The sequence below is a fragment of the Strigops habroptila genome, chromosome 1 (assembly GCF_004027225.2).
Source record: "Strigops habroptila isolate Jane chromosome 1, bStrHab1.2.pri, whole genome shotgun sequence".
NCBI classification, from domain to species: Eukaryota; Metazoa; Chordata; class Aves; order Psittaciformes; family Psittacidae; genus Strigops; species Strigops habroptila.
The window spans coordinates 100,744,137-100,772,015 of NC_044277.2; the positions used below are offsets into that span (position 1 = coordinate 100,744,137).

The following is a 27,879-nucleotide window of genomic DNA, read 5'->3' on the forward strand; positions in this document are numbered from 1 at the left end:
ACTATTATAAAGCTAATATTAGATAAATAAATGTAGCTGTGAAATGAATTCCATTCAACGGACATAGTTCAGTTTCCTAGTCACTGGCATCTAGTATTGTTTTAGATGTCCTGTATTGTCCCACTTAGCCTTCAGTTGCCACCCCAAATGGCACAGGATTCCCATACATCCTATGACATATTTACCAGCCCCAGACAAATGCTCCATATGTTGTAGGGTCTTATTTAAGGCATTTGGTATCTATGTTTAAGCAACAGAATAACTCTTTTTCTACATGGTCTTTGTTTGCAGGCAGTGCTAAAGTTGTACTAAACCTTCTTTATAACAATGGAATTATGGATGGCAAGTGGTGGACATTTAGACAAGCTGTCCAGTAGTCCGGCACAGCTGATGAAGCATAGTTTGTAAAGCCATTTGAAGCTATTCACATTGGTTATTTATCCTCAGAAGTGTTCATGAAGTGCCTCCTCCAAGTGTTACTTACCATGATCGATCCAACCACAGGACCCTTGATCACCCACCACAAGGCAGTGTTGTCATTCATGTCCCAGCAGCTGCAGCAGTTAATGAAAGAATGGGGTGGGGAAACAGAAGGAGATAGAAAGATAAAGATATAACAAGGATGTTAATAAACTTACAACAAATTTTAAGGGGTCAGAGAGTGGGAGATTAGTCTTGTAGCTAAATTATTTTATTTGAGTTCAAAGGTGGCAGTTCTTTAGTCTGTCCCTGTTATAGCTTTCTTTTATAGCCTTTACCCAGCTTATCTGAAAGCAAAATAAGTATTTTTTTGGGGCAATTTAAATGGTACCTCTTACTAAACAGTTTAGACATTTTGGAAAATGCCTTTATGTGTGTTTCTCTGTCTACAGTACAACTGTGAAATTGTCCCTTTAAGCTAACATCTCTGAGGAAGGGAAAAAAAGACAGGGACACCTCAAAGGGTAAGAGATGGTTATTCCAAAGTCTCATGTATCAGATACTTTTCCAGGGTTAACAGATATAAATTTTAATTCCTGACCCTGGCATGAGGATTCTTACACATATCTAGTATATCAGGATGGACTAGAGACTGGTTGTATCCACATATAGGAATGAATTTCCAGCCGCAGGGCTCCAAGTCCTACCAAGGAGCGAGGATTCATCTGAGAAGTTTCAAGTCCTGGGCAACAGTTGGGGTGAGATCCTTTTTTAAGCTGGTGAGACTGAATGATCGTGAATAAAACAGCATTTCTACCTCAGCATTTAAAATCTTGCTCTGGATCCACCAAAGTATTCTGCAGAAGTTTATTCCATAAAGGTAAATTTGGATGTTCATTTGTAGGGAAAGCTAATTACAGGATCCATATATGTAATGTATTTTAACATTAGCATGTATTTTTAAAACTAGAAAAACAATAACAATGAAAAAAATTTTATTTCCCCTGTCACACCATACCACTCCTGCTACACTATTTTAAGTCACTAACAATTTGATTGTCAGTTAAAATTTCTTTTATTTGTCTCTGCTTTTTTCCCTCCATACTTTCCTCTTGAAAACATAAAATCACAGAAAAATGTCTACTTTTTGGGGGGGTTTCTCTCCCACTGGGACAACAGCCAAAAGTCCCAGTAGTGGTTGTCATCATGTATTTATTAGATGCCAAGAAACAATTTGAAAGAGTGTACAGGAATAGAACACTGTTGATCTTACAAGATCTTAATGCAACTTCTGTGTCATTTAAATGGTAGTCTGGTAGCATCTGGGGGGCAAGTGAAATCTGTATACATGTATAAATGTGAGGAGGCAGAGCTAAAATTCCATCATCAAGGTATGTTGTGAGAGAAATCCCAAACAGCCGAGTCATGTCTGGTTTAGAAATTTCAGTTGAACTTATATTTTCAGTTGAATAGTATTTATTATATTTCAGTTGAAAAATATTTTACTGGATTCCCATAAAACCAACAATAAGAATATGTGTGGTACAGCTGGTGAGAAGAGAGAAAATTTAAAGAGAGGGTGTCAAATTTGCACAGAATTACATATTTTTGCTTCTGTCAACAAAGCCTAGAAACTTAAAATCCCCCAAAATCTATGCGGCTGATGGCTGAGATTTTCAAATGAAAAGTAATATTTCTGAGTTACCTCACTTTAGATGCCCAACTTAAAATAGTTGAAAGGGGATAAATGTTCAGAGGGAACTCCTTCTCACACAGAGTCTGTAAATCAGGATCTTTTCAGTTATCAACAATTGTATGCCCCAAAAGCACCTAAAATCACCAATTATCTTTTAAATTCTTTGCATGCATTTATAAATTAGGCGTCTTCTTCTGAAAATTACCCACTATTTGCAGACCTCAACCTCTATAAGATACACATTAAATCTACCCTGGAAGTCTTTAGTGAGTTGACCAATACTGGAAGAATCTGAGCAAATTCTAACATTAATCTAGATGTACAAATAAGCACTGATGTATGGCAATTTGTCTATGTAGAAATGAGAAATGAGAATTACTTCCTCTAGTTCCAGTCATCTATATTGAAGACATCTACAGCCCAGCCAATTATCTCAGGCTCTGGCTGGGACAAAGAGACACTTGGAGGTTGTTTTTTCCACACTGATGTATATTAAATTTGCACCCTGTGGCGATACATTATTGCCTGCAAATCCCTGTTGTTCTTAGACTTATTCCTCTCCTTTTACAGGATGTGTCCCCAGCAAGCTCAATTTCCAATGTCTACCTTGTAGATGTCAACAACAAATCAGAACAAGCTCACACAAAGGTTTTTTCAAGGACTTCTTTGGTCCAGCTCCTGTGACATCTATAGGATGAATGTGGTGGAAGAAATGACATCTTCTCCTCAGATGAACATGACCAGAAGGAAAAAAACCCAAAACACACAGTCTGTAGTATCAGCTAACAAGCTGTACTATGTAAGCAGGCTCCCTGATTTCTTTCAAATGCACTGCTACAGTGAAGGTCAGACACACAGGACTCTTTTTCAGGATGGATGAAGGGAAGAGAGTCAGTGGGCAGGGGGAGGGATGTGATTTCCATTTGAAAAGGCCAGGGTCTAATCTCTGTTACATCTCTCGTGTACATCTGGAATAACTCCATCTAACTCAGTAGCACAGCTCTGAATAAACTGACAGTTGCATTTATCTGCACAAACCTGTCCCTTCAGTAATATGAATCAGGAGCTGAAGTCAAGGGAGCTCTGCCAGATTTATAAGGAGCAAGCAGGAGGAGACTCAGACACAGAGTCTGTATTTTAGTCCATGCCTTTGCGACTGTGGTTTCCCAGTTCAGTAATTTCTGCAATGTTTTTAGGCTTATGCTGGCTTCTCCCCCTCCCCCAGAACAATGCTTGCTGATTTTTAAAAAGTAACCACTGAGACTCTCAGCTAGAATCTGTCTAAATGTGTTGAATGCTAAACAGCTTCTCTAACTAAGAGAAAGGGGGGTGTTTCTGTTTGTTTGTTTTGTTTTGTTTTCCTTGTTTTTCCTTGTTTTTCCTTCTGCAAGACATTCCCTCTACTCTCAAACGCAAGGACTGTTTGGATTTCTAAGAGAAATTAATACACTTACGCCCAGTGTTGTAATCATAATAATGACACAGCAGGGGATTCTGGCTTGTTTTGCATGGAAATAAATGATTTAGTTTGTATTAATGTCAAAATAGAACATTGCGTCAAAGCACTGGCAACCCCAGTGGAGGAAGGGCTTTATGTGCTTTCCAAAAAGAGCATGAAAGAACGAGAATGAAGAAAACCTGACAGAACAGTGAGTCTTTGCAAATTCTGGATCCAGGTATCTCTATCATAAGGTGGAATTTAAACATAAGCCTAAGTCTCTCAGAAATTGGACTTGGAACATAAAGACGCCTTTCATTCAGATCAAGAATGAACCACTGCTAGATTTTCAAAATTTTCTTGTCTCCCTTATTCCCAGCATTTTTCTAACATTTCACCAAGTTCAAACATAGCTGTCATGAAAAAACATTGTTAAGCTGGTGTTTTCAGTGTTACATACATGTCCATTCTTACCAGCTATGTGTGCTACTCTATCAGACCAATCTATTGACTACTGGGATGTGCAGGACCATCTCTGGGAGCAGCTTTTCCTTCTCATCCTTTAAAAAACAATACAGGATATTTGCAGGATTCTTCCTTACCAAAAGAGATCATTTGGGTGAAATCCACCTCTTGAATTCTTTCTGAAATTATTCCATTTCCTCTTTTTTTTTTTTCTTTTTTTCCACACAAGAAGACAGGTTGCAGATTTCTGTCTCACCCATACTCATGTCCCTCACTAGGTTTGTTGAAAAAACTGCTCAAGAAAAAGCTAAACTCCTAATTGCCCTTGTAAATCAAAGTTCAGCAACAGCTTGTGCAGATTTCACTCATATCATCAAAGACATTTGCAATGATTTCTATAGCTAAGCTCATCATCTTCCTACATAAAAAGTTGGAAAGGAGCAGACAAGCAGAAGTGTGATTCACCTGACATCTCTCTTGAGATAAACCATATCCTGGACTCCACTAATCTAACTGGGCAGGGAATGGAGGACCACTGGGTCAGCTGCATGTCTACAGGGTAGATGCCTATATTTTCTATGAATTCACCAGTGCAATAGGAGTATAAATATCAAACCATGGTTATTTATGCAGATGAACAGGAAAGTAAGTACTCTTGGTTGAACACTGGACCTAAACTATTTGCATACACAAACCAGTGTCAGAAGTGGAAGAAGAAATTAGCCATGTCCTCTGACCACTAAATGACTGATTTCTGTTTCATCCTTGCCATCATGCTGAATGCACGTGAAATGATTTCCCACTCAGCCATACCTACCCAGTATCATCAAAGTGAAGCCTCAGCACTGCCCAGACAGTGACACAAATCGTTGGGGTACCTGCAGAAGATAAGATGGTGATATCATTAGCAGTCTAGGTACATTTAGTATTCAGCAAAGAGCACTTTTTGCAACCTCTCCACTGATGTTTTATTTCTAATAGCACTAGTACATGAAAAAATGCAATTCATTACATTAATTCAGAGCTCTAGAAACATCTGTCTCAGTTAAAGGACAGGTTGGTCTTGGTGGGATTGCAGAAGCAAAACTGAGAACAGGAAAGGATTATGTTGTTTCAGGTCATTATTGCTCAAAGTTGATTTACTGCATCTTGTTGAATGAACAGTAAAACATAGTCTGTACAAAATAAAAGCAGTGACATCAGCTTCTGTGTCAAGAGTTACTGTAATTATTCAATAATCGCAGAGTGGCAGATGTTAAGCTGTAATGGCATTATTGTATTCTTTGTATTCTTAAGTGGTTCTGTTGTAAATACTTTGCATATATTGCATTTTCTTTGGTGTTGTGTAAATAAATGATTTTGCTTTGCTTATTCAACCAAAACAAATCAGTAGAGGATAGTTTTCCTTTCCTCACAGGAATATTTATTTTTCTTTTTCAGGGAAAAAAGGGCAAAACAAACACCCAAAAGAGAATACTGGAAGCAAAAATTTAATTTCTACTTCAGACATTTCTTTACTCTTTAAAAGATGCATGTAAAATACAAATTAACTCAAACCAGTAAGAATCCACTGAGAAATCTGGACTTATTTTCCTTCCTAAAACACTAGAAGTGTGGTTTCCAGTGGGAATATTTTTATAAAATAATGCAGTCTTGAAAGACAGCTCAGGGTAAGTTGAACCTACATTTTATGGAAAAAAAATCTTTGGCTAGGAAGCTGCCTACATGTATTCAGGCACCACTGTAAAGATAAAGTGCTAAAAAGCAAACAAAACTAAGACCTTGAAAACCCCAACTTGCAGCAGTGAACAAGACTGTCGTAAGTTGACAGGAACAATTATGTTTCATATGTTTTGCAAGGCTGTGTTGATCTATTCCATGTCATATTAATTAGTCATTCAACTGAATTCACTTAAATGAGTCTCTATCAAATCTCATATTCCCACTATCAGAAATAAAAATATCCCTGTTAGACCTATGTGACTGATAAAACCCTCCTCCTTTAAAAAAGCACACAGAGAAATATCTGAAAGGAAAATGACAGAAAGAAAAAAAATGACAGGCTTTGGGAAGAAGAAATCAAGCATATTCAATTTAAATTGAAGTATGCTTTTCTCATGAGACTGCCTAGAAAACATTGAGATCTTTGTGCACTTAACAGATGCACAACAATAAAAATAGTGTTTAAAAATCAAACACGGGTCTCGTGCTATCTAGTTTGTATTGATTTACACTATATATTTTTTAATGGTATGAATAATGTTGAAAGTCTGAAAGATGGGAAGAAGGCAGAGCTAGATTAAATGTGTCATAAAAATATAGTTCAAAAAGCACATTTTAGGTCAGTTTGGAGTTTTAAACCATTTGCTATATAAACATACATACACTCACATTAATTTTCTTTACATCAAAATATGTATATATATCTTCATCACCTTCTTCTCTGCTTCTGAGTTTCCTTAGAAAACAGGAAGCCCCAAGGCTGAGTAGAGAGCTATTCTTGCTGACTGTGCTTCTGCCCTCAGTAAGGAGCAGGCATGAGGAGAGATCTCAGGAAGACAGCAGTCTATCCTGAGAACTTACAAGCATATTGCATATTTAAAAGGAAAAAATTGTCTGGATCAACACAGCCATATGTAGTTCTCATTAATCAAATGAGGACACAGATGTGCTCAGCACATTTTAAGAAACAAATAAACGCCCAGATGCTGCAAAATTCTGAGCTCTTGCTTATTGCTGCTCCCATACAAATCCTTCCCCATCAGCTCTGAGCTGAGAGGCTGCTTTTCCCTACATAACTTGCATCCAGAGTCTGGAAGTTTAAGGCATGTGGTTTGTGTGTAGACCTTACACATAAATATACAGGATTATTTCCAGATTATTTCAGAAGTATGTTTGTTTAAGTATAAAAAATGAGTGTAACCTTCTTAGGTTACATTTAAAATGAATGTATTCTACATTCATCATCTGACTTCTGCACAGAAATGTCAGCAAAGAACTGTTAGACTTAACATGTTGCAGGAATCAATTTATTTGCAGAAGTTCAGAATGAAAAGTAATTACACTGGTTATCATCATGCAGCTGGCCTTTCTGAAACAAATCTCGTTTCTTCTTCTTCTTCACTGCAAGCTTCAATTTCCCATCCAGGTAGGATGAGCATATGTGGATACCCTTTGGATAAATTTTCAATTTACCTATTATCTGGAAAAAAGGCACAGATTAAGTTTTAGAAAATGGACTAGATTTAGCATTGCAGATTTGATTAAGATGAAGAACTTGGCATCAAGATCATATCTTGTAGAAGGAAATTACCAGTTGTGGACTACACCTCTGCAAGAGATGTAGTGTCCTCCAGATTTCAATTCAATTCTATTCAGACAAAAAAAGCACAAGATGGTTTGGTCTGCAGTGGTACTTCTATATAAAGATTAAAAGTATATTTTAAACTACATGTGGAAATATTAGGTGGCTCATGGAGTCGTTTTGCACACTGAGACACATTTTAGACAAGAAATGTCACATACCCCAGCCAATAATAGTGTACCAGTAGAAATATCTCCTTTCTGGAAAAAAGGTTTCTACCAATAAAGTGAAAAGGTACAATCCCTCAATGAAAAGCCAGAAGTAGTTGGACATGACACAGTAGTGAAAGAACACCATCACTGCTTTGCATTCCACCTGCAGAGAATCAAGAAAAACAAAGTTATTTCCATGTTGCTTCTACCTAACAGACACAAAAAATGCTTTCAACCTCTCCAAATCTCTTAGGGGAAAGATCACAGCTGGGACTAATGTTATACACTTTTAATAGTAAAGTTTAAAAAGCATGAGAAGAATGTGAGGTGCCATTTAGAGAGCAAAGCTTAAAAGGGCAGGTAGCCAATTTTAGCAGTGGGAGATGGTTGATGAGTGTTTGCAGACAGCTTGAGAACATCTTGCGTTGGTGGGATTCACATTGTCAATGAACGCTAATTGTTAGGTTTAAGCCCCCTTCCGAGGATTAAATGCAGAGAAGAAAAGAATCCAGTTGTGTATTGAGAAACCTAAGGAAGGATGTGAAATGGCAGGATGATTGTGGAAAGCCCTAAGAGTGGGATCAGAAAGGATGCACCCTCCTGTGTGTAGATGAGAACTGAATTTCCTTGCCATTTAAGGGTGTTGTCACTCAGGGACAGAAAATGACAGTATTGGAATAAATGTAAAGAAAGCAGAGTGATTTACTGTAAAAAATGACAGAAGCTTTCATCCATTTACTGTGGGGGGAAGCAGCAGACAAAAGAAAAAAAAAAAAAAGAAGAAGGAACTGGGGTGGTTTGGCCTGGAGAAAAGGAGGCTCAGGGGAGACGATGTTACCTCTCTCTACAATTAACTGAAAGGAGGTTGTAGTAAGGTGGGGGTTGGTTTCTTTTCCAAGTAACAAGTGATAGGACAAGAGGAAATGGCCTCAATTTGTGCCAGGGAAGGTTTGGATTGGATATTAGGAAAAATTTCTTCACCGAAAGGGTTGTCAAGCTTTGGAACAGGCTGCCCAGGGAAGTAGTTGAGTCACCATGCCTCATGGTGACACTTTGGGCATGGTTTAGTGACGGACTTGGCAGTACTAGGTTAATGGTTGGATTTAATGAGCTTAAAGGTCTTTTCCAATCTACATGATTCTATGTTTCTATGTTCCAGTGACAAAAGTCTCAGATGAAAACTGAGCTCTACCCTGACTCTGTGAGAGTAGGACACACTTGCCTTTCCAGTGCTGCATCCCAGTGAGAAATCATTAGTCCTACAAAAGTAGGACTTTTCAATAAATCATAGCAGAATTGGTGTATAAACTGGAAGATCCTGGCTGGGGCAATGGGAGGCTGACAGTTTTGATTGCTTCCCACTTGCACTCTATCCTCTGGGCCAAAGCTGCAACCACCATGTTTAAACCACCAGATCGTGAGTTTCTTCATGGAAGCTGTACCAGGGCTGAAGATCTGGTCATTAGATGTCAGATGTCTTATTTTAACATATTTTATGCTTCAGGTGTTTCAAAACAAAAAAGCAGGTGCCACTGTTAGAAAAGCAGTGTGAACAAACTACAGATCTAACAGAGCTTAAGCTTTATCACGGAGAACAATTAAAAGCAAAAACTAGTTTCAATGACAAAGAAAAGGCTGACTAAGAAACTACACAGCTGCACTTTCCTTGTGGAAATGACTCATAGGGAATTTAGCTCATAACTGGATGGATAAAGGAGATCTCAGTTTGGGAATTCACTGCAATTTCATCATAATTAGACCCAATGAGCTGACTTATCAAATCAAATACTAGCCTTAAATGTGAAAGGAATTGGAATTTACATGTAATATATAGCTAAGTGCATCTGAGAAAGAGGCTGCCTTCCATGAAACCACACATTTTAGAGACAAACACATAGCTAATACTAATGATTTTTTGAGAGTGTGACCATCAGGGGTATTTTCTATGACTGAATGGTCACCCTATTTACATATGACTCTGGCTGACATCCAGAACAAATAAGGCTCTGGAGAAAAAACAGACTATCCGATGAAGGAAATGGCTTGTGTCTGCTCTCATCCTACCTATTACTATATAGATCCTTGAAAGGGAGAAGCAATCCTGTGTACAGTCAGAAATCAAAACCTGTAGATTTGTTCTGAAGGATGGAATGTTGGATGCTGATGACATCATGAGACAATAAAATCCACAGTTTTGCTGTAAACCAGGAGGGAAATATACCACTAATCACCTTTTCCCCAATAGCTTCTCAGCTTATGATACCCAACAAACTGCTGCCTGCCTCTTTATTTTTTGTTACCTCATGCTGGAAAAAAATAAAGGAAAAGGCTTTGGCTTTGGTTTTACTTACCGTTGAGATGAAACAGTGGTTGCCATCCTGTTCAGCATAAAGAACACCATCTTTAATGAATACAGATATTGCACGAAGGATGAATGAAACAAAGAGGTTCATGTGGATAAAATTTCGAGTGCAGTGAAGCTTCCTAGAGTAGAAAGAACAAGGGAGAGGAAAATAAGAGGGAGGAAAAAGAAATAAAAAAGAAAATCTTTTTCTTTCATGGAAATAGCACACTAGGCCAATCTGCACACATGGCCAGAGCACCTTGGCACTAAGAAGAGCAACATCTGAAAAGCAGGAGTGTGGACAGTACTGCTGCTAAACCTGACCAAAAGGAGTATTTGGAGATTGTCTTGTAAAAGCATGCAGGTTAGCATAAAATATAGCCTGTCCAATGCAGCTTCTGCGGTTGCATTTACAGTCTACTGAAATGTGACTACTGGAGTGTGTCCAAGCTGGGGTAACAACTCTATTAGGTTGTCTCCCTTGTATTCTGCATCTGTTGGGATAAAAGCTTAAACACTGTTTTGGGCAGATGAACTCCAGTTTCTTTCCTCCAGCGACTGAACAGCTCATGGCCTATGTCCTGACTCACCTGAAACGACACAGGATAACCATGGCGGTGGTGAGGGAAACAAGAGAAGTGCTGTATCCCACTGTATACAGAGCCTTCACAGATAGATAGTAGTAATCCTTGGGAGGCAAACACCACATGGTTAAACAGTTCATCTACAGTCACATCAACTTTACCCTGTCAATGTGCAGGAGGAACCATAGGCAGGATTTGTTTCTTGAACAGCCTGGTTGTTTTCTCCTCTTGGTTCCCCTGAGATCTCACTTCATATTAGAGCCTTGCTCTATGTCTGGCATGCCCTTGGGTCTGCATACCGCGAAGCTTATTTGTTAGTGAGCTGGCAAAGGATGTCTACATTTCTTTGACCACTCAGCATGTGTCTTCAGAAAAAAAAGTAGTTGGCTAAGGGATTCTTCAGTGAATAGGGGAGGAATTGGAGGCTAATCCATGCTTCTAGAAGTTAAAAGCTGTATCAACAGTAAACACTCATAGTCTGAAAATATTCAATACAGGGATAGGAAGAATCTCGCTTCTCACTTTTTTATGCTTATGAATACCCGATTGTTTCATTCTAATCACCATCAAATCAGAACATGACCATAGGCTGGACAAAAAGCAGCCTGTTTCTTCCCCCGCCCCGCCCCTTCATTTGTTTTTTTATTATAAGATTAATTCCCACCTGGTTATCAGACTCTGTTTCATTTTCATCAAAGCCGCAGGCATCATAATAATGAGGAAAAGGTTCAGACCAGCCATCTTCAGTGCAATTTCTGCTGATGTCCCCTACGCCAAGTATATTAGGGAATGTGACATTGCTGAGGCAAACTGCAGGACATATCCTCCCTCCCTTTTGGTACATGACCAAAGTAAAACCCACAGTACTACTGGGGGTACTACTTCTCTGGCTATCCATAGAAGACTTTAATGGCATCTTGAAAGTTCAATGACATTTTTAATGACCCAGTTCTATAATAGGCACCTACAGATGTTTACTACTACAACTGGTCACCAGAGAGCAAAAAAGATTTAACCAGTATAGTCAGTGCCTCCAAGCCATAAAAGATCTCATTCTCAAGTGGGTACCTAAAACAGGGGTCAACTAAATGTCCATTTCTCTCCACTGACCTGAAAGGCATTCAGAGAATACAGATTTGATGTAAACATCTACACTTCAGACGGCCAAAGTTTAAGTCCAGTACTCAAATATAAACACTTTGTGCTGTTAATGATCTATATATAAGGCATATTCAATGGACTGGCAAGAATACACAAAACTAACATGATTTTTTGTAGTGGCTGCTGAAAGCCAGGCAGGATACTATGGAATATCCAAAATAGCCATTATACGCCTATGGTGAGGCAGCTGGATTGTTCTCCTATCTTCAAATATCATGTATCCCACTCATTTATTTTCAAGACTAGGCTGCGATCTAAGTGGCTTTGTGAGAAGGGTCTGTAGGAAAACAAATGAAAGATGGAGTGGGGATTTCTTCCCTGTCTCTGTCTTCATAGCAATATGTTCATTTACATCTCCAGATGTCCAGTGTGGCTTCAGTTCACAATTTTAAACCTGTTTCTGAGCTTCTCACATTCCCCTGTTCCAAGCCAGTTTATAAACTTACTCTAAAACAAGTGTTGGCAAAGACGCTCAACGCTGGCTCAAACAAACCCTCGTTCTCTTTTTCTATCTTTTTACCCTAATTGCTTGCCTAATCTCATTTAAGGACTAGCTCCTAAATGACATTGACATAGTCAAAAGACTTAAAACTGTATCTAGAAACAAGAGATGGGGATAGACGAGGAAAGTGTCTCTTGACACTCACTTTGTTACTGAGGTTGCCTCAGGTGGGGTGGCCCTCGTGGTGCTCTTTTTAAGCACCATTATTCTTGCCAGAGCTCAGTGACCTGGTTGAAAAATTAGAGTTGGGCTGCTGGCTGCACTTGCTCCTCTCCAGCACAATAGAACAGTTTCCATTTATTGAACTGCTACACCTCTTGTAGTTTGATCTGTACCATAACCAAAACTGATGGAAATTTCCAAGGTGTTTTGTTGTTTGGTTTTGGGTTTTTTTTAAAGGCTGTGCTGCTTCACATTCTTAAAGCAGTTTAGTCAAGTAGCTCATAACACTAGCAATGACGTTATTTTTAGGGAATTTTTGCCATCCATGCAGCAGAATATATCTATTTAATCACAGCATTCATTTAAGAACATTGCATTACTTCAAAAATTCTAGTAAATTACTCTTGCACATTCATCCCTAGTTTTTTGTGGAAAATAACCACTGAATCATGGTGTTGACTTTCTTTAACACCATTTAGTAATTATTGTTAAACTGGTAGATATAATTTATAACAACACACTTGCTAGATTGCAATGCTTAATAGTGCATGAATAAATTTTCATAACACTGCTAAAAGTAACGTACCAGAAAATGTGTCACCATAGTTAGAACTGATTTAGAAAATAATACCTAAATGGCAGGACAAAAACTTGGAGCTTCCCTTTTAACAGAGTTGAAATCAAAAGAGAAACATTCCATGGTTCTGTTTCTTACCTAAGGGAGACTGGGCTGTGCTTTCCAGCAGGTCATAATCACCTATAAAAGTGGAAATTTGGTATGAAATTGTTTTGATTGCGTTTTCTATTAGGACCCAAACTGGTCTCTGCAGAAATCAGTGAATCAAATACAATTGATTTTAATTTGTTTGCATAAGGCCCAAAGGCAGCATATATTTGATTCCCTATTTTCAGGAAGTAAACACAGTTTTACTTGTGAGTTTAAATCAAAACTGAACCTCAAAATTAGAAAATTGCTATTGCAAACTGCGAGCACATAGCTAAAAAGACATACAACAAAAGTAGGACCAATTTTATTGTAAAACTACTGAAGTAAAATATTGTATCTTCAGAAATTTACATTTTTAATCCATAGATATTTAAGTATGGTCAGTTTTCACAGAATTCATGAAAAATCATTTTCATCTATCAATTACAAAAAGCAGTAATTAATTGTTTTTAAGAAAGGTAGTTTAATTTTTCTGTTTCAGGTTAAAACACATTACTTTCTAGGATCTTATCAGATTTTTACTTTCACTTTTTTTCAGAGTGTTACAATGATCTACAGGCATTCTTTACCATGCTGGCTTATACACAACTTTTCAATAATTTGATATTATCATGTGCTCTACATACAATCTTTGAGAAGAGAGGTACATAGGAGGTAGTCAGCACAACTGGTTCTTACCTGCATGGGTCTGACCCAGATTATCTACTTCCCAACCTGAAATTAGAAGAATAATTAATTTTAGTTTGATAATAGTTTGCAATTTGATTTTGATAATAATTTGCTTCCCATTAAAGGAATGGATGTAGCACAGCCCAGAGAAGAACTGCAAGAAAATTTTGTTTAAATCCTTTTTTCAAGATCAGTACTGTACATTTATGGTTGGAAAGTGTTTTTCAGAAACTAATCAATTGCACTGTATTGTTAAATCTTTGGTTATCATGGAGTTTCATTAAACTCTAAGAAGCATGTGAAAAATAGATGAAGGAGCTTTTTTGTCAGCTGGTTTGGGTTTTTCTTTTTTAGACAAGAGGGAAGGTTCTGAAATAAGAAAGACCCACACATTTCCAAAATATTGTGCTGAAATCTATGCTGATTTGTATGCCACAAATACCAATGTTATAATGGGAAATGAATAAACTTTGGGTTTGCATTAAAAATTTTCCTTTTCCTTTCTTTTGTCCTTCCATAATAAATTGTTGGGATTATCTCAAATCAAATTCCCACCCACCCTACTAAATAGTTAACCTGAATTGTCCTCTGGTCAGACTTTTCCTGAATCCTCAGCGGAGCATTGGCTCAAACTCGGTGTTGGGGCACGCATAAAGAGGAGCTGCCTTAAACCACCGGGTGGTGCTGTTGCACCGTGCACGGAGACGAGCCTGACAAAGCTGTCTGAAAAACCTCTGCCAGTGGCCCACGACTGGGGAAAAAAAATGCTTCCAACGTTTCATTGACCGCTACAGCAGGTTAAATGTTTAGATTAGCTTAGTTCTGTATCCTCTGGAGCAACCACATGGCTTGGGGTTCTTCTTCTTTAACCCTGAACACATGGTCAAATCATAACCAGGGATTGGAAAAACCGTTCACCAATTTGTGCAAGATGGTTTTTATTAAAAGTAAAATCCAAACAAAGATTGATTTTTAATCCTACAGAAAAAGAGAAAGAGAGCACCTAGGGAAACAAAATAGTAAAGGGAGACTTTTCAGTACATTACAGCATAAAATGCATTTTATATTTTATGCTTTATATTTTTTCAAATTCTTTGTTATGTAATATATTTAAATTCATCGATTTCTCTCCTCTAAAATAAATAATCTTTTTGATCTTCTAAGAGAATTTAATGTGAAGATTATGGTGTGAGTCTAGAAAACTAAGCTGAAGCCTCAGGCAGGCTGTACTGTGTCTTTGAATTGATATATTCAACATCAAACCTACACGTTCAACCCACCAGTTACTTTGGAGAGTTAATACTGAAAGCCTTGATAAGAACATCCTTGGTCTTATGGCTTCTCTGCCCAACTCCAGCTCTTTTCAGGATTTTACATGTGAGAATTCTTGGATGTTTACAAATATTGGGTAAGTCTACTAGTTCTAAAGAGAAGTCATCAGTGTTTGGAGCAAACATTTTCCAGCAAAGATTGTTCAACCTGCTGCATCAGACTAAATTACCAGATGCTTCAGAAGCACTATTACTGTGCTCCAGATTCTTGACAGAATAACAGGGATGTCTCTGCAGAATATTTTGGACAAACCTGTTTCTCTTCTGAGTCTACCAAAACCCAGGTTTATTAACAGTGATGTAGCTCAGATACAGATGACCATGTTGCTAAAATCTGAATTCAGAATATCAAGTTTAGGATACTCTGTGTGAACTTTTAGCTGTGGTTATATTAGGCAATTAGAGGATCAAAGAGCAAGCCACTGTTCTTTTATCAGTCTTTCATAGCCTGCTGCCACCCAAATCAGTAGCTCATAATGGAACTGGTTCCTTACATGAGGTCACCTCACTCAGTAGCCTGTATCTTTCAATGACCCACAGAAGCAGGGTAAGAAGAAGCTGTGAGAAAAACTCAAAAACCCCTGATTTGAATCATAAAAACCCAGTTTTAGTGTATTAGTTATACAGTGTGGCTTAAATCCTGAAATGTGGTATTGCAAACTTTTCAGAATTCTTGTTGGAGAAAAACCAGGCTAATATTAAGCCTGCTTAACATTAAGCAGACTGAAGCCTGATGTTCCTGGCACCCTGGCATGTGACACTGATGGCTCAGACAAGATATCTTTTTTTATATCTAAATGTTTTAAATTTAACTATTTTTTTCCTGTAATCTAAAAAGGAGGAAATAAAAATTACCATTATTTCACTCTATATGTGGGTGGTAGTTAGTCATACTGATGTTAAAATATTAGATTGTAGTTCATTTTGAATTTCATGATATCTGTATTAACAGTTAAAACATTATATTAATGTAGTTTTGTGAAATGAAGAGGCTTTTTTTTTTTTTTAGTATACCCAAATTATTACTGCACTTCAACTGTGTTTGGGCATTATGAAGGGATTCATGGTTTTGACAATGTTAATTTTCTGATTGCTGTAGGAAGAAACTTGCCTTTTATTATCATGTTTTTCTAAATCTGAGTCGTTGCTAATTTGCTGAAGAAAGTTCCAGCACAAGCTTTTGCTATACAAGCTTTTAGGCTTGATACATCAACCTAATTTTCACTAATAAGTTAAGCTACTGGAAAGTCAATTAGATTTACATAGAACATTATGCCCTGAAGTACAGCTAAAAGCCAAAGTTCATCTAATGAATGTTGGAATGACATATACACATACACAATTATATTTCTGTGGGTATGCATATATATATATATGTAAGCACACAATGAGGGAACATACAGCCACCATCTGGTTTTAAACTCATACACGCTACTGCTGCCCTACTCTCTGACACCATATGTTAATGTATCCTGCACCAGAATATGGATGTTTACACGACAGATAACTGTGCCAATGGCTATGTTCGCTCACACATGTGAGAGTCCGATGGAGTTTGCACTCCACTATAGATTTCTAAATATATAGGGACAAGGCCTGAGCTTGCATTTGAGCTGGGCTTGTCAGAAGTCCAAACATGGAGCAGTCCCTCTTATTTTTCAAACATATACCCTAAAACTGTATGTTTGTGGGTTTTGTTTGGTTGGTTGTTTTCACCTGAGTGCCCTTCTCACTCTAGAGAGACCTCAGCAGATTTACTCTGGGGTCAATGATGTAATGGGCCAAATTGTAGGGCACCTCATTGCACGGGCTTTCACATGAGACCTCTCATTGCCTTACCTTTAGAACATAACATCAAATTCATGCATTAGACTCGACTAATGAGGTAAAGAAAACCCATCAAGATGATTATACAACAGGCTACATGAAACACATTACTCTCACAGAAAAGGAAAATAAATAAAATATGCTTTTCATCTGCATTTTGACTGGAAACCCAGTTTTCAGGGGTTTAATTTGAGGATTACATTCATGACATAGATGAATGGCATCTGTGCTCCTCACATGCAGTTAAAATAACAGCACAGCCCAAACTACAGAACGATGGACCCAATAGCAGTTATTAAACTGTGACTTAGAACACCATTTATTAAATTAATAATTGCTCACATTAGACAATAAACTTCTGTGGAAGCTAATGTTATCCTTGACAAAGGATGGCTTATCCACTATATTGAGAGTGTTATTCACTATTTGACCAGACTGAATAGGTAAGTGTCACGCTTTGGGAAGTAAAGCGTATCTTCCATTAGTGCTTTAACTGGCATTATTTATTAGATGTTATCTGCAGTACTACTTAGAGACCCTAGAGAAGATCCATCTGAATGTTGAACTGTCAATTCCAAAGACAAAACAGATAAATCAAACACAGAAAATATTGCTTGTTTCTATTTTCTACATAAAGAGGTGAAGTGGTGTTGGGGGGGAAAGTCATAGGAGTTGCCAAAGGCTTCCCACAGTTAGCGGCAGAGACCCAGATGTCCAAGCCCTTTCCTTCCATATTTATCAGACTTTTTAGCTTGGTTTCATTTGCTGAGTCCCAGAAAACATAACTACCTCCTCACTGTCCTCCAACTGATGAGAAATTTGATGCAAGCAATTGTTGCTTCTGATTTAAAGTGAACAGGTCTCGCGAAACTAAAGCCAAGAAACAGCCTGTGTATGACGAGTTTCAGAGCTCAGTGCAGCCTTTTAGTTCTTCTCCTTCATGCCAAATCTGTGCTGGCTGCTTCAGGTGTCAGCTGGCATGGCAACTGCTTTATCTCCCATAGGTTTGTTTATCTGAACACAACTTGCATTTAACCCTTTTGTTCCAGCATTTGTCGCTTATTAGTGGCAGGGGGGGAAATGAAAGGCTTCCAAAACTATCCTATCCTGAAACGACTTGCCCACCCTTTTCTCTTATTCCTGTTGTTCCCATCTCAGTATTATGGGTTGGAAGACTGGAGCAGGTAATCCTCCAAAAGATTTTATTTTGACATGACAACATTGAGATGAATGTCCAAAGCTTGCACTGTTTTTACTGTATGTTAATTCTGTCCCTTTTGAAAGGGCAGAGACTGGGGCAGGAAGAGGTTATAGAAAACATTTTCTACAATCACTTGTTATTATGCTGTCCAGCTATGTGGATAATGAGCTGATTAAGAAGGAATTCGATTTTTTTCCTGTTTTATATAGCACTGATTAGAAGTTAAACATTTAATTCATAAATATGAAATAAATCAGCAAGCTCTCACGCCCATATCCACAGCATCCACCACGCTGTGCCTTTTCCCTCCCTTCCCTACTGCTGCATGCTGCTCTTCTGTACCAGCAATCTGTTCAGCCTACTGGCAAAGCCACAGTCAGGAACAGCAGTATACTCAGCAGCTTTTCTGGAGCTTTCTGAGCTCCCCACACAGCTACTGCTTGTATACTTTGCCTACTGCTTTTAATGCCCTCTGCCCAGTCCTGTACCTGGGCATGCAGGATCCCACATGCACACTATCCAATCACCCTGGTTTCTTCATTGCAGCTCTTTTTGGGGAGGGGAAAGTGATCCAGAATCAGCTGCTAGGTCTTTACTATCTCATTACACAGGATCTGTAGAAAGTGGCAGCCAGGCAAGGTTGTAGAGCACATGGCCTTACAGGTTACCACACCTTTTCCTATGCTAAGTTCTTGCCTTCACTATTTCCAGATATTTTGGTCTCTCCAGCCTCATGCTCCATAGAGAATACTTTAAACTACAGATCGAAAGTTGTTAGTTACTTGGCATTTGCTGTATATTGCTGTTTGCCTTGTCAGAGGGACTTGTGAACACAGTGCTCACACAGAGACAGTATGAAATTAAATGGTATTGTTCATTGTATTTAGAAAACAAGAAAACTGAGGCAGAGGAAAATTAAGGGTAAGATTAGGAAGCCTGACTCATGTTAGAACTGGTGCCTAAGGACATCTGAGGAACTGATCCTATGGGGAAAATTAATCCCACCCAATTTACCCACCTGAAGATAAATTTATCTGTATTTTAAGTCTCCTCCCATAAAGGGCAAAGAGATTGGCGCTTCCAGAGGGTGAATTGTTTTAGACATCTACCACAGGATGCGATAAACTAGTTTCTGCAACTTCTTTGTTTCCCAGTGGTTTGTGCAAAACATTGCAGTAAAGGCAGAGATGGAAAAAGCCCTTTCTTCCTATATCCCATACTAATCTCAGGGCACATGGTTTCGTGACAGAGACAAGAAGACACAGTGAATCATGGGTAGAGATCACAGGAGTGAACCAGTGAGGTCCCATATGAAACCATAAAGGCCATAGTACATAGGTCTGGCTGAAACAGGACTGATGTACATATATGATCAATAACATGTAAGGGAAATTTTTACTTTCTTCTTTTCTTCCTCTTTCCTATCAAAGACTATGAAACTAGCAGTGGACTGAGGTCACCATAGCAACTGCTAAGCATCATCTAAGCATTATGTGTATCCTTCCTATGAGGCTGGCTGTCACAGGAGCATCCATCAAAGTGCAAGAACAACACAAAATACTACTGAAGGATCTTTGAGCTCGGAAGAGAGCAGGAGTCATACTTCAGAGAAAAGCAAATGTTTTTCAAACAAGAAACATGGAAAATAAGAAAAGTCCAATGAGATTATCGGTTATGAAATAAGCCCTAGAGAAGAAAGCATATTAAGTCACTTGCTTAAAGGCAAGAATGAATGTGTGCCCAGCACACCTAAAACCTTGCAACTGAAACTCCTTTCTCCACTATTTGAGTCAAGAGGAGAAAAAAGAATGGAGTAAAGGTTGAAGCGTATGCCCATGTTGCACCTACAGTTATACTTCAATGTATCACCTTTGGCTGTCCAAGTGTTCTTCAAACTACTCAGCAGCTCTCAGCATGTCCCACACTTGCATGCTTCCCAGAGGAGCATGATTTTTTTTATTTTCTAAAGCCAAATTAGCTTTCAGATCATACTGACAAAGTTCCTGAGTTACGTTACAGCTTACCCCTGGCCACTGCAAGATGTCATCTTACAAAGGACCAATGACCTGATCTTTAACTGAAATGTTCTTGGTCATGTTACATGTTTGTGTATCAGAGTGGGAAAGGTCATAAAATGTCCTTTTCCTGTAAAAAGCATCTATGAGGCCTTAAATACTCAACTGGAAATGTAGATACAGTTAATATTCTTTGATGACAATATTTTCCTCCCATTTCCCTCTGCATTGCAGATAGACTTTGTGATGCTGTGACTGAGGAGACATGCTTAATTATAGCTTGTCCTCCTGGCTTTGGAAAAGCTGAAGTAATCCCATGGCTTTACTGCCTGTGGAAAGCCTGGGGATGAAAACCACCAGGAAAGGGCTTGTTATCTCATAGCAGTATTAGCCTGGTTATTGAGAAGGCTTATTATTTTTAACATCAACACTTGGTAGGTCTTTTGTACCCATTCCTTATGTCACAATTCTTTCTAGGACTTGCTGAACACTGAGCAAAGATAACACATATGCAATTTGCAGACAGCTTTGAAAGCTATCCAAAACCTTTAGCTGATGTGTATATATGTGTATATATAATAAACATATAGCAGATACCTTTGCATTGAACTTTCTTCTGAATGCTACATAGGATTTCATATAAAGTGAAGGATGAAACTAAGGATGCATTAAGCTCTGATGGCTCATTATTATTCCCATGATGAAAATGCTACGGGATGGGTCATGTCTGTTTTTCAGAGGCTACTCCTTGGTTCCGCTGTTTTTCTTCCCCCGGTTTTCATGCAGGATATTGAAATACCCACCGGGGGAGATATACTTGAATAGAAATCTAGACCTTTGCACTGATCTATTGCCTTGCATACTTGACAGGCAAATGCGATTACCAATTTCAGTCTGCTGCAATGCTGACCTTAATTTCAGCTAGTAGCAAAGAAGATCTGCATCTTCTACTTCAGCACAAAATAAGTGCACAGTCTTCAAGATACATTTTATTGTTTAGAAGGCCCCATATCTTTAACAGTCACCTTGTCTTTCTGTCTATATAAAAAAATAGAACCCAAAGTAATACAAATGTTAACTTGCAAATATTTTCAACAGCTTTCACCTTGGGAAGAATATGACTTTATTTTTTTTTCACCCAGTTTGGGAGTTATGTACCAGTTTCACAGTGGTACACAGTCAGTACTTAAAGACTTCACCAGGACTGTTTCCCCAGAAATGACATGGAAGGTCTTTCTACATATGAACATGTAGTATCACTTCCTCTCTCATTAACTCTTCTCTTGCCATCTTATTCTGTTTGATTAGGGATAAGATCTAAACTTGGACAGGAGAAAAAAAGCCACAGAGGAGTTTCCAAATCCAATTAACCCTGCATTCACAAATCCTGTTATCCACCCATGACATATCTAGTGCAGAAAATATGAGGCTTGGTGTTCTTATGACAAAGTACTTGAGTGTTTCAGTGTTTTTAATGGGATCAGTAATAGACTACTTTCAGATTCTTGTTCTCAGGGACAATAAAGCTTGTTGGCTAAGCGCTGGAGACATATAACTTCAAGAGTAGCAGCAAGCCAAACACTTCAGTTCAAAAATGTGAGCATAGGATATAATTTCCTCTTAAACTCTATAATACCCAGATACATTATTTATTCTACTGAATTTTAATTAGGACCCCTTAATCCTGGTATCAACATAGTATGCTTTTTACGTCTTTGGTAAAAATTATGTGTATTTTCTCTGTTTTACATAATAAACCATACTTTGTAGTAATGGTCTGTTGAGTGTAGCAGGTAGTGTCCTAGAACTGAGCACTAGATAAACATTCTGAATTGCTGGAAGATTCAGTAGGAGCTAATCATATTTATTATTTGGATTTGTGAATGAAGGCTTTTTCTCAATGTGGAGCATATGGCAATCCTTGCAAACTGCCTATTATCATTTGCATTAGTTTTTACTGCAAATCAAAGATCTAAAAATATGCTCATTTCTGATCTGGCTATTGGGTTTTTTTCAATGGTCCATTGAAGTAATGTGGCTTTATAGGTTCCAGAATAACCCAGCTGTGCAGGGCAATGAAAGAAAAGCACAGTCTTGGCTTCTGTAGATTTCCACTGCTAGGCAATATCACCTCTGTCTGGAAAAAAAGGGGAAAAGAACAAAACAGAGAAAATTTTCCATCTGGGAGTGCAGATCACTGCGTTGAGGCCATCTTTAGGTCTTGTTATGTCATACTGAAATGCAACATCGTAGCTTAACGCATTTTTATTTTTTATCTCCTTAGCAAAGATACCTTAGAATGCTTTAAATATACCCCATTTTAGACTGGTTGTCTCTGGAGCTGGTAATGGGAAGGCACTGGAGAAAGCATAATATACAACAGCAACATCATGAAAGCTACAGCTCCTGATGAAAATAAAATTGAATTGATGGATACCAATGAAAGAAATTAATGTTGAAAAGGAAAATAAATTAATATTTAGGAACTCTCTAGAAGGAAAGCCACTGTAAATCCTTAAACTACTAGATTAGAAAAAACTCAGGAGCTGATATGTTTTTTTCATGTGGAGAGATTTTAAGAAATATCTTTTTGTTCACAGTCTGCATCTGAAAGGAAATGAAAAATTCTGGTGATTTTGAAGGATCAGAGAAGTGAAATGAAATTTTACAAGGAAGGGTCACCAACCACACAGCATGGGATTTAACGTTAGGCTTTCTGTACGATGTTGGCAGCAGTTCAAATGTTAGTCCTCAGTTCGATTGAAGTGAAGGTCAGAGTGTATTTTCAAATTAAAACCAGCAACAGCTGGTATTTTTAGCTAAATCCATAGATTTTTTTTTTTTTTTTGGCCAAAACATCTCTCCGTGTGACAGTTTATTTGTCTAATTTTTAGTTTGTACACTATCTCTTTTTTTCTTTCTTTTTTTTTTTTTTTTTAATATTTTAGTGCATATGGAAATCAGACAGCCAAGTCAAGGAAGCCAAATTCCTTTCTGAAATTCATAAAATGAACAGCCCCCTCCAATGATTTCATTCATCTCAAGATAAGCATTTGAGGTAGGTCAGATCAAACATCTTCTACAAGTGCCCATTACTTTCCATCTACTGAACGAGAAATCCATATGATCAGTTCAGACTTACACATGTAACTTTTAAATATTTAAAGCCAAGTGAGATGACTAACTCTTACCCCCTCTTTAAGATTAACACATCATATGGTTTGCATGTTGTTATACAAGCAGCTGTACCTACAGGTGCTTCAGTGCTTCACCAGAAAAACCTTTAAAAGTATAATTTGACGTTATTGCTACTGTTTTTAAAAAGTATTTATGAACATATAAAAATGTTGCTATATTAGGAATGCATATGGTATTCATAAATATTCACATCAATGCCTAGCCTAGTTACATATTCTAGAAACACAGCAACAGCCAGAAGATACTATAACATATAAATGTGATTAGCCATGTCTTCTTAGAAACATTTTAGTTATCGACTAACCCTTTATTTTAAGAACCATCATAAAATGTTTTTTTTTTTTCATTAAGCCCTCATTGAAACAAATATACTTGGCTAATTAAAATTAGCAGCAATCATAGTGAAAACTCGTGCTGATTCACCCAGGAGAGTGATTGTGGATATAGATATTTCCACCTTGGGGTCACTAGTGCAAATCCAGCTGGATCTGTAGCGATTTCAAACTGTTCCAGATTAAATGTTTATTTGTTTATCTAATGCATTATGAATCTTGGGTTTGTTCCTACCGAACAGATGTCCAAAACCCCCTCAAACCCAGCACTATAAGAGATAACAGCTGTCACTTTTGTTAGTGATCCTGTAAGGAGATAAATAAAGCAGTAGATATGTTTACACTGGACTGACTACTCCTCCCTTAGGGTCATACTATCACAGAGCTACAGGTCAAATCTAAAGTACAGAATGTGAGCAGGTTTGTAAACTCTAGGAAAATAATTTTAAAATATTATTTTATATAGGTCTAGCTATGAGCTTTTCCTTTTTTAAAATTCTTCTTCTAAAACATATTACTTTTTATTAAAAAAAAAAAAAGTCTTTCCTCTTAATAAGTAGCAGATTAGTTAAACACTGGAACAGATTGTATCAAGCTAACCTTGTCTTTGATGAAGGAGAAGGGTTAGACAACATTGGTGACATCAAGATTGGAGGCAGGCTGGCCTGCAGTGATCATGCATTGGTGGAGTTTGCAGTCCTAGGGAATATGGGTCAGGCAAAGAGTAATGTCAGGACTGGGAAGTCTAGGAAAGCAAAGTTTCAGCTGTTCAAGGAATTAGTCAATAGGACCTCCTGGGAAACTGACATCAGGGACAAGGGAGAAAACAGAGCTAGCAGATCTTTAAGGACACTTTCTACAGATCACACAAGCTTGTGATACCCAGGTGTAAGAAATCAGGTAAGGATGGAAAGAGGCTGGCATGGCTGAGTCAAGACCTGCTGGTCAAACTAAAGGGCAAGAAGGAAATAGGCAGTGGAAGCAGGAATAGGTATCCTGGGAAGAGCATAGGGATGCTGCCCAGTTGTGTAAGGATGGCGTCAGGAAGGCCAAGGAACAGCTGGAGCTGAACTTGGCAAGGGGTGCAAAGAATAATAAAAGTTTCTACAGGTATGTCAGCTAGAAAAGGAAGGTCAAAGAAAGCGTACCCCCTTGATGAACACAACTGGCAAACTCGTAACAATGGAGGAGAAAAAAACTGAGGTACTGAACAACATTTTTGCCTCAGTCTTCACTGGTAACCTCTCCTCCCACACCTCTCCAGGGGATGGACTGCAAGACAGGGACTGGAGGAGCAAAGTCCCTCCCACTGTAAGAGAAGATCAGATTGAAGACCATGTGAGGAACCATAAGTCTATGGTACCTGATGACATGCATCCCAGAGTCCTGAGGGAATTGGCTGATGCAGTTGCCAAGCCATTCTCCATGACATTTGAAAAGACACGGTGGTCAGGTAAAGTCCCTGGTGACTGGAAAAAGGGCAGTATCACAGCCATTTTCAAAAAAGGTAGAAAGGAGGACCCTGGGATCTACCAACCTGTCAGCCTCACCTCTGTATTTGGCACAATCATGGAACAGATCCTCCCAGAAGCTATTTTAAGGCACATGGAGGACTGGGAGTTTATTCGACACAGCCAGCATGGCTTTACCAAGCAAGTCTTGCCTGACCAACCTAGTGGCCTTCTATGCTGGAGTGACTACACCAGTAGACAGGGGAAGAGCTAGACATGCCACCTATCTGAACTTCTGTAAGGCCTTTGACATGGTTCCCCATGACATCCTTCTCTCTAAATTGGAGAGATGTGGATTTGATGAAGGAATTGTTTGGTGGCTGAAGAATTGGATGAATGGTCACATCCGGAAGGTAGTGGTCAACAGCTCAATGTCCAGATGGAGGTTGCTAACTAGTGGTGTCCCTAAGGGGTCCATACTGGGACCAGTACTGTTGAATATCTGCATCGACATAGACAGTAGGATCAAGTGCACTTGCAGCCCAAAATGCCAACTGTATCCTGGGCATCAAAACAAGTGTGGTCAGAAGGTCGAGGGAGATGACTGTACCCCTCTGCTCTGCTTTGGTGGGACCCCACCTACAGTAGTACTATGTCCAGTTCTGGAGTCCTCAGCACATGGAATACATGGACATGTGGCAGTGGGTCCAGAGGAGGGCCACAGAAATTATCAGAGAGATGGAACACCTCTCCTAAGAGGAAAAGCTGATAAAGTTGGGGTTGTTAAGCCTGGAAAAGAGAAGGCTCCAAGGAGACCTTATTGGGGCCTTTCAACACTTAAAGAGGGCTTATAAGAAAGATGGGGACAAACTTTTTAGAAGGGTATGTAGTGATAGGACAAGGGGCAATAGTTTTAAACTAAAAGATGGGAGATTTAGACCAGATATAAGGAAGAATTATTTTACAATGAGGGCGGTGAAACACTGGAATAGGTTGCCCATGGAGGCGGTGGATGCCCTATCCCTGGAAACATTCAAGGTCAGGTTAGACAGGGTTCTGAGAAACCTGATCTGGTTGAAGATGTCCCTGCTCATTGCAAGGGGTTGGATTATATTATTTTTAGAGGTCTCTTGCAACCCACACTATTCTGTGATTTTATGATTTCTCAAGAGCCTTCCTAGCCTTAATTACTTCAGAAATGATAGCACCATGAAAAAGAAATTATATAAGTAAAAATGAAAAGTTAACACATTTGTGTTGGATATAAATAGAAGCATTAGAAATATCCCTTGAAATGAAGAATAGTTAAAAGGCCCATGGCAGAAGTGTATTGACAGGTTGGCAAGGGGAACATTTCCTGTGCTGTAGATGTACACGGCACCGCTCTCCAGAGTATCAAACTAGCAATATCTCTGAGCATTGCTTCCAAAACAAGCAGGGAAAGAAAAGTGTTATGTTATCATATGTTAGCACACTGTAGCTTGAGGGCATGTAGGGGGTGTAGATTACAAGCCACTGAAAAGGAGGGGTCCTAATAGAAATTCGGCTTATCTTGAGCAACAGGCCTCCTGCAGTTATATCAGAAGACAATAATATATCAGCCATCTGCTGATGCACAATAAATAATATAAAAGTACTCTGCCTGCAGGCTGCAAGCGTCACTGAAACTGGATAGTGAAAACTTTTGGTTGAGTGTATATCCTGTGCAAAGGGTCACCGGAATCGGTTTGACAATAAGGCTGAATGACAAGTAGTCAACAAAAATTGATTATGAAGTCATGGAGAACTGAAAAACAACCCCCCCAAAAAAAAAAACAAAACCAAACCAACAACCAAAACCCATCAAAACAGAAAAAAAACACCTTAAAGAGGGAAAAATATTTCCTTACCCATGTTAGATACAAACCCTACTGGATGCTGATGTGTTGCCTTTTCTATTATTACTAAACGTGAATGGCTCAGTAAGTGCCATTGTACCCACTGAGTCAATACTAAACTAGTATTAGAGCAGTAAAGATTATGTTTAATTATACTGGCTATAATTAAAGCACACAAAATTACAGGGTAATTATATTTTTATACCTGATAATTTAAAGAAGGACTTATCTTTCCGCATTCAAAAATTAGGTGTCTAGTTTAACTGAATTGCCCTTAGTACTTGCTGGATAAAGAAAGGTATCTCCAAGGTATGATTCACCTTGTGTCTGTCGGAATAACATAAATTGCCGTCTGTGGGTCTCTTACTCTTCACTGACTACAGATGGAGTCTAGAGGACTCATATGGAGAAAAACCTCAAGTTTCACATAGGTCAATTTAGGTGAGGTGATGATCACCCTTAAATTCCATTTCAAAAGAGCATTTTCACTCGATTCACTGTCTGGATAGTTCAAATGGATGTATTTAAAGGTGAGGATTTCCTCATTCCTGGAGCTGTGTATGAAACACCTTCTCCCACAAATTGTGCTCTGTGTGTGGCAATGCAGAGAAGCTGGATTTTGGGTTCAAGACCGTAAATGAATAATTCATTAGTAAAATAATCTTTGGGAAAAAAGGACCCTGAGGGACACTGATGAATTTGTTCCTCAATGAGCAGTGATAATTAAGTGATCTGCAGAAGCCTAGATGGGTGCTGGGAGGAGATGGACAAAACTGTGTTAATTATCAGGAAAAGCTTGTTGTTAGCTAACATTGATGGGAGAACTTAGCCTCTCTCAGTCATTCACCTGTGAAAATAAATTCATGAAATCATGGGGGAAAAAAAAAGAAAAGGAATTTTGAAAGAACATCCAATCATTCTATGTATCTGGTGGGAAAAACTTAATAGTTACTTCATCTTGTC

General features: G+C 38.4%; 1 protein-coding gene across 7 annotated transcripts in view; it reads right to left on the minus strand.

Annotated features, from left to right (window-relative positions):
• ADCYAP1R1 (ADCYAP receptor type I) overlaps window positions 1–27,879 on the minus strand; it is a 144,080-nt gene that overhangs the window by 34,569 nt on the left and 81,632 nt on the right. For all 7 annotated transcript variants that reach the window (XM_030487384.1, XM_030487398.1, XM_030487376.1 and 4 more), the window contains 8 exons: window positions 13,694–13,729; window positions 13,004–13,045; window positions 11,128–11,231; window positions 10,470–10,567; window positions 9,887–10,019; window positions 7,545–7,698; window positions 4,837–4,897; window positions 485–554 (listed from right to left, as the gene is read on the minus strand). In XM_030487384.1, coding sequence (XP_030343244.1) covers window positions 485–554; window positions 4,837–4,897; window positions 7,545–7,698; window positions 9,887–10,019; window positions 10,470–10,567; window positions 11,128–11,231; window positions 13,004–13,045; window positions 13,694–13,729 — 698 coding nt within the window. The remainder of the gene's footprint in view (window positions 1–484; window positions 555–4,836; window positions 4,898–7,544; window positions 7,699–9,886; window positions 10,020–10,469; window positions 10,568–11,127; window positions 11,232–13,003; window positions 13,046–13,693; window positions 13,730–27,879) is intronic.